The 12,232-nt window shown below is 35.0% G+C and overlaps 1 protein-coding gene across 4 annotated transcripts in view; it reads right to left on the bottom strand.

The window, feature by feature from the left end:
* The window catches only part of LOC114476260 (rho GTPase-activating protein 26-like), a 69,064-nt gene that overhangs the window by 22,241 nt on the left and 34,591 nt on the right, over positions 1–12,232 (bottom strand). For all 4 annotated transcript variants that reach the window (XM_028467659.1, XM_028467658.1, XM_028467660.1 and 1 more), the window contains 10 exons: positions 10,315–10,386; positions 7,354–7,455; positions 7,143–7,253; positions 6,334–6,438; positions 6,039–6,168; positions 5,724–5,824; positions 5,141–5,235; positions 4,207–4,285; positions 2,139–2,175; positions 1,885–1,950 (listed from right to left, as the gene is read on the bottom strand). In XM_028467659.1, the coding sequence (XP_028323460.1) occupies positions 1,885–1,950; positions 2,139–2,175; positions 4,207–4,285; positions 5,141–5,235; positions 5,724–5,824; positions 6,039–6,168; positions 6,334–6,438; positions 7,143–7,253; positions 7,354–7,455; positions 10,315–10,386 (898 nt within the window). The remainder of the gene's footprint in view (positions 1–1,884; positions 1,951–2,138; positions 2,176–4,206; positions 4,286–5,140; positions 5,236–5,723; positions 5,825–6,038; positions 6,169–6,333; positions 6,439–7,142; positions 7,254–7,353; positions 7,456–10,314; positions 10,387–12,232) is intronic.

Genomic DNA, 12,232 nt, shown 5'->3' with positions numbered 1-12,232 from the left:
GCCTACACTTCGGATTCTGCTAATACTTTCTTTCTGGCCGCCTTCTACTCTTAATCAGGTTAATAAATGATTCATTACACCTTTAGCACCGAAAGAATATCTGTAATATTACTTGAATATCTGTGAAAGTCACGTTTTTCTATTAGCTCTGTCTGCTAGCATAGCTTCTCTTCTTCACTGCAAGATATCTGCAAGCCAACCGACCACTGTATTACCAGCGCCCTCTGCTGGTCCAAACAAATATGACGTAAATCATTGCAATCACGTTTTTTTTTTTTTTTTTAAAGTCCAATTGTTAAGGCACAAAATACATTTTCAGTTGCACTTTTAAAAAGAAAAACAACTATTATGCAGTTTTGCATTGTTTATTATAGAACCAGAATTTAAATTAATAGGCTTCATTTTCATTTGTATTATTGCTTTATTTATTTAATTCAATATTTACTTTTAGTTAAATTGCATTGTTTTGAATTGTTTATCAAGGAATTCTTTTGACAATAAAAAATAAAAGGAAAATAGTACAGTCCCATTTTGTAAAATAAATCGTGAGAGAATCGTATCGTGAACCCAGTATCGTGAATCGAATCGTATCGGGAGTTGAGTGAATCGTTACATCCCTACATTGCAGTAATCTAACATTTCAGGTGAACAAACGTTACAGTATTACACACAAATAGTCACTGTTTCCTTTAAAGGTTCAACAAGCCACTGATTTTAAATAACATCCTTAGCAGATGACAAATGCTTTTTGTTACACCATTTGAATGTAAATGTTTGGCTACGACTGGAGAGGTGGTTAATAAAAGCACCCAGTGCAGCAGCTAAAATTAGGTGCAGGCACTATCGACATGGACTATCGTCAGTGTGGCATTTTAGTGCTAAGAGGCGATGTGTAGAATAAAGAGCCCAGTGAGCTGGGAAGCTGTCAGGTTAGCACTAATGGTCCACTTTCAGTTTAGTTTTTTCAGCTATTTCCATCAGAACTGGTAGAACCACATAAGTGAACAGTCATACAATTGTTTCTCTATACCTCATATGTGATAAAAGTCAGTTTCATGCATATAGAAACACTTAAGTCAGGGGTGTCAGACTCGTTTTAGTTCAGGGACCAAACATAGACCAGTTTGATCTGAAGTGGGATGCAAATTTTAGATGGTGGAAAAAAGAACAATTTCAACATCAATTGTGCCCTCGTTTTTAATATCACTTCAAAACTTCTTGATTTTGTAGCCAATTTTTGTGTAATTTAGAGGAATTTTGTGTAATTGTTTGTAAGAAATTGCAAAACTTAGAGTTCTTTACACAATTTGCATTTAAAAATGACTACATTTATGTGATATAAACAAAGAAAAACTACAAGCCCCTCAAAATATTGTGGAGTTTCATGAAATTGGCGAATTTAACATATCTACAACAGGATTATGTGGTAATTTACACAATAATTCATGTTTTCTCTGTCATTTTTCCTTTTTCCTATGGGCTGAATTGGATGCTCTAAAGGGCTCTAAATAGAATATTAGTCACATCACTTGATCTCCTTCTGCTATTACCACATATAATTCAAACTCGTTGTCAGTTTAAGTTCAAAAGCTTCAAAATCACAATCCCTTTAACTTCGATGATCACAGGATTCATCTCACCAGCTGCTATTCTCACTGTCGGTCTCCGTGCTTGATGCGTGGTTGACACTCAACTCAACTTCACTAATTGCTTAATAATGTACAATTAGAGCAGGAAATAATACAAAATGAGTTAACTACATGTGACAGTCTCACAAATAAATTTGACCTAAGTTGGACTGTGAGATACAGAGGTTTATAGCTGAAAAGTCTACAAAAAGGAAGAAGAAAAAGGGACAATGTTTATATAACATTAGAGTCGTACCTCTGGTCTCCACAGCATAAATAAATTTCTTCATTACGTTGAACCCAACCACGTCCAGCTGGGCCACTAATGAAGCAAACATAAAGAGCATGAAACTTTAATAATATGTTAAATCACTCTTGTTCATGGAAGGGAAGCATGCACGTGATAAACTCTTTTTTTTCCTATCTGTTCCGACAGTCACAGACATACAGTATGATACAGCAAAATTCACACTGGAAAATAAACAGTGGTTTGCAATTAAAACAGCTTACTTCCTTCTGCCTGGTTGTCTTTGTTAAGATTGTACACCTGCAAACAAACAACACACCAGGGTTGGGGTCAATTATAATTGTAATCACGTAATTGATAATTAATTACAATAACGGCATATTTATAATTGGACATTGTAATTGCAACTGCCGTGAAAATTCTATAAAAACTGTCATCTACAATTTACCTAAATGCAAAACTGGGGAACCGAGTTTCAGTGATAGGGCTTTAATCTAGGGCTATACATATTTTCATGGATAAGGAAGCCTAACAAGGTAAATAAGAGATGGAAAACAAATTTTACAATACTGTAGATAATATTTTCTATGTGTATTTTACAGTCGATTTAAGACACGGTTCAAAACCGACCCGTTATCATAAGAGATGCTAACAGAAAGCTAACACAAGAGGAGGGTTAAGTTTTTATTAAAGATTTATTAAAGGCTCAGTAATTGTGATTATTTGTAATTGAACTTTAATAATTGAGAAAGTAATTGTAACTGACTTTCACGGGAAAGAAAATTATAGCTATGCTTTGTAGCAAACGTAACTCTGGCTTAAGTAAGATGTTATTTATTGACCAGGCAATGTTTAATAATGCACCAAATAAATATATTTAAACAAAAAAAAAACAATGACCTACCGGTATGTTTCTATTCTGATTGTTTATTATTTTATATTTGCTTAGTTAATTTAGTTTGGACAATGTTATTTATCGCCAGGGGGCAATTCAACAGAGCCAATAATAGATAAAAGTCATGACAAAGATGCTCATTGACACATCAACCCTCATGTGATCCTTCTAATAAAAACACACGAGGTCAGGCAGATTATAATACACATTTAAAAACAGCGGCAGATAAAAGACAAGATTAGTAAGATAACCTAAAAATAGTGTCAAGCAAGGGAGCAATATTAAAAAACACAAGCTATTAGACTGTCGAGGTTTAACAGCCCGATGGCAGAAAATATGTAGCTTTTCATGCAAATTAAAGTTGCAACAATGTTTTGTCACCGTTGCAAGATGTCATAAAATCCATCTTGGACCAAATGTAAATACACACACATATATATATATATATATATATACAGTATATATTTTATTTTTTGGTTATTAGTTTAAAAAGTTGAAAATATACTTCAGCTAAACTTCTCAATAATAAATGTGAAATTCCAACCAAGAGCAATAAACCACAGGTCAGTAGGAATAGCACTGACAGCAGTGTGTGTACGAGTTTGGTTCAATAAAGGCATCATTTCTGTGAGTTTGCACAGAGTGACAAAGTATGTATATAAACCAAAGTACAAAATCTCAACAAAAAAGACAGGAAATTGCTGCGGGTGAAACATGAACGTCAACATTTCTTCTTTAATGACAGCTCAGTAGAAACTGCCTGTTGAAGCTTGCTGTGACGTTACGAATAAAGATTACCTCTGCACACATGAACGTAGACTTGTGGGAGTTGTCGAGGCATGAAAATGTAAGTGTGGAACGCAGAGCTAAAACACTTCATTGCCGACGCCAAAAAAGAAGTTAGCTTTAGGAGCCATGTGCTAAATCAGGGGTTCTCAAATGGTCTCAGCCTGGGACCCACATTTAGTCACTTTCATTAAATCACTACCCACTTCTTTTTTAAGAATTCAACCAACTAAATCTAGTTTTTCCAAAAATAGTAGCTGAAAATACACATATATAACCTTTTTTTAAACATAAATCTATATATTTTCCTCTGTAGCATGCATATTTCCCAACATTCAAAAGAAAAGTCTCTTTCAAAATAAAAGACAAGTCCAACATGAGTGACATTAAATATTTATTTATTATTGACCAGCTATCTGAGACCCCCCAGTTGAGAATCGCTGTGCTAAATGCTCTTAGAACAGACCTAACATCAGGTCTTTGTATGAAATTACAAAATTCCCAAAGGTGCTTAAACGTTCACAGAAGACATAACTTAATTACTGATTTAATGAAACAAGATCATATTTTTTTTTTTTGTCCCCCCCTCTTAGTCGCTCCCAGTCTGTCTTCGTTACATAGGAACATACTCGTAACCATAGCAACTTTACCGGTTCTCTCCCATCCATAGCCTCCATCCATAGCCTGCGGTCTTCCTCCGACAAAGCCTGCATGGTGATCACTCCCGGCCTTCACAGGAAAAAAAAGCACACACACACACACACAGAGGTACATTCGTCATTATGTGGGAAGATGGAAGTGCCTTCTTAATGGTATTTTAGGATCAAAGATAAATGTCATGCACAAAAATTCACCACCTAATGAGAGTGTATTCGTGGTGCAAGTGCACGTACACACACACACACACACACACACACACACACACACAGACACAGACACAGACACACACACAGACACACACACACACACACGCCATGTCTATCCAGTTCTTCTATGATTTCCCCCCCAATCAGTCCTTTGCAGTCACCTCATTGGCTGCACTTCTGTCACCATCTCAACACACAGTCTGATCTACACACTCCCCTTTATTAATGACACACTCCTCAGCATGCAGTAACACAACTTGGTAATCTAACTTTCTAAATGTTAAATAGAGTTAAATCTCTCATTAAAAGTATCCGTCCATTGTTTTTCATTTGCAAAATCCCCCCGTTTTTTTACAGCATTGCTCATGACAACGAAGTGACCTGGTCTGGTTAAAGAATATATCAGATGTCTAAGATTACAAATAAGAGAGCATGTAAAATGAAACAGGTACCACAGTGCATAGGTTTAGGACAAATAAACAGCACCCCCATGTGTCAGCAGGATGTAATTACAACCACATCAAGGGGGGAAAAAAACTGTTAAAAAATTAGTGAAAAAACTAAAGAACACACACGAACTCAGTGTTTTTTCAACCTTGGGGTCGTGACCCCATATGGGGTAATCTGAAATGTCGAGTAATTGTTAAAAAAAAATACTGATTAAAATTATGTGTTTTTTTTGTTTGTGTTTTTTAAATTGTTACCACTAACCACTAACCTGTCCACAGTCTCCACGTCAAAGCAGAACCTTTTTTCTATGGAATCGGTCTTCCTTCTGGTGCAGGACTTGAGGATGAAGCTCTCCTCGTCCCCCTGATGAACAGCAAAGAAAAGGAACATTGTATGATCTCATCAACTTAAAAAAAAAAAGATCTGTAATAAACAGCTTTGCAATAAGTAGAAAAGCAATACATTACATTGATAACACTGACTCCAGTATAAAGAGTATTATGATGGTTTTAAACTGGTCATGAGTGCATTTCCCACACTGAGACGAGCACAGGCCACATTGTCAGTTTGTGGCCTTTTACCAAAAAATACAGTTTTATTTTTGTATTGAGTTCTGGGCCTTTAACTTCTTACCGAGGGCTTTAAATTTTCACCGTAAAGAATTACAATTACAGTTACAGTAGCGCTGCACATCCACATCAAAAAGCAACAACAATCAAGAAAGAAAAATCTCAAAGAGAAACTTAATTTAATAACAAGGCTGAACACATGAGGATCCTCCCTCTGACTTAGAGTATCTAATGGGGCAGTAAGAATGTTTCTGTGTATGTTGATAAACCAACTAAACTCACCGTTTTACCTCCTGATTTAGGATCAAACAGAACCATGGTAATTCTCTTGGGTTCACGATGATATGTGCAGTAGTATTTCACCCAACTGGATACAAATGAGCCTGAGAAGGTGAAAGGGGAACACGCAGAGATCAGGAAAAAAGGTAAAAAATTATGAAATGTCCTGATAATAAAGCTGAGTGGTAATCTAATAACCAAATGCTTCATCATTCCTTGTTTATTTGTTTGTGTGAGTGTCAGAGGAACAATGCTCGTTGCCGTGGGCAACATGTTCAGATAATGACGAGGATGATGATGATGATGATGGATGCGTACGTTTCTCCTGCACGTAGAGGTAGCCCTCCATAGTGTGCTGGCTGACACTCTTGTGCTCGTGTGGGTTCTCCTTCATCTTCCTCATTAGGCACTCCACCTCTGATCGTGTGCTCTCAAAGCGGTTCCTTGTCTGTCAGCGGATGAACAGTGACATGAATATATATATCGTAATGATTTAAAGGAAATCATATTAAAATAAACAGAATAAAAGGAATAGATTAGCAAAACAAAAATTATCTTTTAAAAAAAATGTATCCAAGTGTGAAACTATCCAATATATTGTGTGATTTCTTACATTCTGTATACTGATGGTGAGGTCCGTCTTAAAGTGGTTAAAATCCTTGGCCAGCTCGTAACCATGGTGATAGTAGGTGAAGAGGCCTTGAAGAAATGCCAATAGCTGAAGGAAGAAATAAGTGGTTAAAAAAAGGTGGGGTTTAAGAGAAGCAACGTGAATGAAAAATACGGACTTGGAGAAATATTAGAAAGAAACAAAATGAGTCCAGATTATAACAAAGAGAAGCAGTTTTATCCAAAAAGTAATTTAAAAAAGGCAAGGACAATATTTGATCAGTTTATTATATTGCTGCAGGCGATTAGCAAATAAGAAAACTATAACAAGAGCAGCCAGAAAACGCAAACTTCCACCAAGTGCCAAGTATTTTTGCAGTGATTCTGATCATTTTGTTGTAAATTGCGTTATACAAATAAAGTTGAATTGAATCATGATGCCATGATTGTAAAAAATGTTTAGCAGGTGGCTGTGCTGTTGTATGAATGTGAAAAGGAACTTTTAACTAGACCATGTAATGTTCAAAGTCTCCAGCAGGAGGTGTTGTAGAACCAGCTCAAAGAGCAGAACATAGGGATTGATTCACTTTTCAAACTGATTCAAAGTCATTATATTGATCTGGATGATCCATAAAATCAAATCACTTTTTCCTCATTTCATTTTGGATATTTCCTGAAAATTTCATCAAAATCCATCTGTCAGTTTTTGAGTTAGGCTGTTCACACACAAATAAATACATTAATAAAGAAACAAACGCCAGCAAAAATGTAAATAAATATTACAAAACAGCAGATCAAAAAAGATTGTCTTACAGGCTCAACAAAGTCAAACATCTTCCTCTCCTGGACCTCCTGCACCTTGAAGACGTACTCCAAGGAAACCTCGTAGAAATGTTGCCTCACATTATCAACCTGGTTGTCTGCCTAAAACAAAAAAAAACATTTTTTTTAGCTTTGCTATAAAGGGTAAAAAGATGCAGTAAATGTGGCCAGAGAAACATGCCAACTCAAGCCTGTATTGTACCTCGTGGAGATGAGACTCTTTCTTCCTTGCTGAGAGGCTCAGGTGCTTCTCCATTACTGCACAGTATTTCTCTGTCTCTTTGTCATATTTTTTCTTTGCCTCCTGCCACGGGTGAAATAAAAACAATATTAGATAATTTAATGCCCTGCCATTCTCATTTCAGTTCTCCTGCTTGTTGCTTCTATTATCGGCCAACAGGGGGTAGTATCTTCATGTTTTTCCCCAATGAACAAAGTGATGAAATGTCTTCAGAGCCAGATTCAGTTGTCCCAGCTCCATGAGGTTTGACTCGTGGAGCTGGGACATGCCAGCAGTTACAAGGAGGTCATTCAGAAGCCAATCATTACATCATCGCTGTCTTTCTGTTACTGCATGACACGACATGTAAACATACACGTCCTTTCTGCTTTTCAACAGAGAATAATGGATAAAGCAAGCACTGTTATTACAAATAACGGCAGTTGAAGTTCACAAACATTGGTGTTTAATTATTGCTAATTTCACTCTTTTATTGAACTTTCTGGGTTTTTGTTTTGTTTTGTTTTTATTGGATAGCTATTTTATTACCACAAAAACAGAAGTTCAGTCAGAATATTGTTTTAAATAATAAAACTTGAGTTTTATTTTATGTTTGTTCCTAATAAAATGCATAGCCTTTCAAAATAAGAGCTCTGATATAAGCCATACTCTTGTAATCAACAGTTAACTGTCACAACGTAAAATACTTTAAATATCTACAATGTCTTTGATGACAAAAGTAGATTATCACATTACTGTATCTACAGTAGGACATCCAGCAATAACATGGATGGATAATTTGAACGAATATTGATTTAATTATAGTAAATTCCCCAAAATTTAAAAAGTTTCAACCAAGTTAAATTAGTGTAAAACTTCTTGTGTCATTTCTTCATCCATCTTTTCCTCTTTTAGCTTAAAGCCTGACAGGGTTGCCAGCTCTGCAGTGTAAAAACTGTACCAAGCCAAGATATTATCAGTTCTTTTAGGGCTAAACTAGGATTAGTGGACACATCACTCATGGTGACCTAACAGCACAGATTATATGTTCACTTCTTAATTTGAACAACCTCGTGAAATTCAGACGATGACCTGCTGCAGATAGATGGATTAGCAGCCACTGGTCTAATAAAACACTTAATACTGGATATAAATGGAGAACCCCTGCAGTTACTTATCAGGCTCTTATGGGTAATGAGCCGCGCTGATCCAGGGGAATATTTTCTACTAAATGATACTGTAAACTATGTAGTGTTTTTCTGAAAGCCCCCAAGAGATTATATTAAATCAAACTGATAATTGTGCTTATTTTTCTTAAGTGCGGTTACACTTTTCAAGTGAAAACAGCACAACCAGCACTATGAAAGAGAACAGGGCTTTGAGATCACTGCCCCCCTGATGAGGGTCAGTGATTTGTGACTACATTATATGTTCCTCTAATCTCCTAACCAGGTCATTGGGTGACAGTTCCTGCTTTGACTAATCACAGTGGAGAGAAGCTCTTATAGTGCTGTGTGTGTATTTACACCACTGTCATTTCTATGTATTTAAAAGCAACTTAGAAATTTACAGTGAGGTCAGTAACTGAGTAAGATTATTCTTCTATGAATAGATTTACATTTCAGGGGGATGGTAATTAGTTTATTTTCTTTGGGGTTTTTTATTATTATTATATTATATACTGTACATTGCTTGTGTTCATGTTCGGAATAATGATAAATCAAAACAAAAATGGTGAATTAAAACTTTTTGTAAAGACAACTCATTTCAGTTTAAAAATAACATAAAATAAAATGAAATTTATGTTAAAATAACTATTCTAAATACATGTGTATTTCTCTTCTGGTGGACATTTGAAATTGTTTATTATGAATCTTTGTGTTTTGTCTCGTGGAAGTTTGTAAACAGGGTTAGGCATAATAAGTATTAACTTCAGCCTAAACCCTTTCGGTCATGCTGTGCACAAAATTATGGAAATGTTTTGTTTAATGTTTATTGGAATGAAATGACCAAATAAATACTATTACTACTACTACTACTACCAAATAATGCACTTCTATTTATAAAGAGGAGTTTCAATTGAGTTACGGATTACAGTTAATTAGAAAACAAAATCTTATCCTACTGGGTATCAATATAACTTTTAATTCTCAAAGTAACACGTGCTTTTTTGATTTACGTAACTATTAAAAGTTTATATTTACTAAGGTTTTATAAATAGACAAGTTGCAACCTTAATTAATAAGTTCATATTATCGGCCATATTAGTCATAAAATGTAGTATTGGCCAACATTGCTCTCAGTTTTTCCACAGATATTGAAAAAATGAGTGCTGTTGTTTGAGTAAACATAATAAAAAAAACAAATATGGAACTGTTTCCATTAATTAAGTTGCAAAAACGTTTATTTACTGGGATTCATTTGTTGAGGCTTCTCATTAAAAGTAGGCTTAACTTGCTATTTCCATTGAGAGATATATTATGTGAGCTAAAGTTAAGTGTGGGGAGAGGGGGTCTATGCATAAATTGGTATCGGTAATATCAGAAATTTTGCATTAAACAATATCAGCAAAAAGGCTTATATCAAACAACCCTTGAATAATAGAGTAAAAGCATTTAATTTAGGTTTAATACCTTCATTATTATATTTACTTTAATCTAGGTGAATCAATAAAATAACACGATAGGATAATAAATTTGTCTATAGTGTAGTGTATAATTCAAACTCCTTTATATATACCTAAATAAATATTTTCTATAACTACGTTATTGTATTTTGGGAGATAACATTATGTCTATAATGGTGAGTCCAGCCACCCAACAAGCACTAAATGTATCGATGTGTCGCACTGAGCACACACACATTGTGCACATCAATAGTGAACTGCAGCCTGTGCACAGTGGGAGTCATCAGTAGTGCTGTGTGTGCGCTCCCTCCTCTCACCTTAGCAGCGCTGATCTGCTCTTTCCTGAACCGCTCCAGTGGCATGATCAACACGTCATTGGCATTCTCGATCTAGGAACACAGAGACACACAAAGATACACACATTTTTACAACACAATCATAGACAACTCTAAATAATATTACTTCTATCATACAATGAATCACTGTTATTAGCACAACATTTTGAATCTAATGGAGGACAGTGCTCAGTGTAGGGAAGTCATGCAATGTGACAAATTTGACACCCATTGGATAAGACATTTGTACAGACAGACAGACAGACACAGACACAGACACAGACACAGACACACACAGACTTCAGTAATCTCTTGTAGGGAATTCATGGCGGGGGATGGGGGGGAGAAACAGTGTTTTCATGCTCATTTTTTTGCTTTATTTATGGTTTATTTGATGTTGACATAAATACAATGGACAACCCAGATGTATTGATAGTGCTTTAGCACGTGCTAATTCGCATAATACTTGTCCACAGGAGGCTTTTAAAGTGATAAAAGTAATAGAAGTAATAAGAAAATAAAGGGTAAAATTGTGTTCAATAACATTACAAAAGTAAAAGAGAAGCAGTTTTCAAATTATATAAATAGATTATTTACCAAGCAAAAGCCTAAGGCTACAACTTCAAAACAATGAGGGGGATTTAAGGTGGAACTTATTCTTTTTAAAAAATAAAAAATAAATAATAATACCATGCACTTTTATGCGATTACGTCAATAGTAAACAAATACGGTCTCCTTTGTAAAATGCAGCTAATTATTGTCTCCTGTTGTCAGAAGTGTGATAAAATTGCCTCTACAGCATAAAATATTTCTGTTTCAATAAATTACAAGAAAATATAGTATTTTATTGAGCAATAGTACTGTTAGTTTGTGGTGAATCTGTACAAAAAATAGCCTAAAAAGGAACTAGGAAGACATCCCAATTATTTTTAAATATGCAATGTGCTCCTGTACCCCTAGGGGTACATGTAGCCCTGTTCGGAAAGCTGCTCTCACACCTCTCTGACTAAAAACATGAAAAACTGTATTATTGAATAGAGATGGGACATGATATTGTGCGGCGAGATCTCACGGTTAGGTCCAATTAAGTTGTCGGATCAAAAAAAACCTCTGTATTTTTTTATTTTGTGGAATAAACTGACTGAGCTCATGCAATTTAAAGTCAAATAAACTCATGGCTATTTTTCCAATTGTGGTTTTCTTTCTTTTAAAAAATATTGCATCGCTATAATTAGGAGTGTGACGATATCTCGATACAGCAATATATCGTGATATTTTTCCGCATGATCGATTATCGATTTGCTCCCGCTCAGTATCAAATATTTTTTTTTTTTTTTTTTTTTTTTTAAAACCTTTTCTGCTTTTTCACTAAAATGTGCAGGTACATCTTCACATAAATTTTGTCACTGTTTGTTGAAGGAACCAACATATTGTTTACTGGAATATTGCACTATAATGGTGTCACTGGTAAGAAAGACACTATTTTTTTTATTTACAAAAAGCACTATTGGAGATACTTATTTGTTTACATTGCTATGTTGACACTTATTTACAGAAATGTTGCACTAAAATAGTGTCACTGTTCATAGGACACTTTTTCAATTTATTGTCTTTCAGAGATATAAAATAAAAATTGTATTTTTTCACTTAATCTTTTTTTTTCTTGTTATGTCATAGATTATCGTAGATTGATTTCTGACCAATATGTCGATAATCGCAGTATCGTCATATCATGAGATAATCGTTATCGTGAGCTTTGTATCGCTTATCGTATCATATCGTGAGGTACCCAGAGGTTCCCACCCCTAGCTTTAATCTCTCGAACAAAATAGCAAGCATCGTGTTGTATCGTGAGCTCAGTGTATCGTCCAACCACTAGTGTTGACCAACATATGAAGG

This window comes from Gouania willdenowi, chromosome 14 (genome assembly GCF_900634775.1).
Source record: "Gouania willdenowi chromosome 14, fGouWil2.1, whole genome shotgun sequence".
NCBI lineage: Eukaryota > Metazoa > Chordata > Actinopteri > Blenniiformes > Gobiesocidae > Gouania > Gouania willdenowi.
Note: the sequence above shows the minus strand (reverse complement) of the source record. Positions and strands in the feature narration are given on the sequence as shown.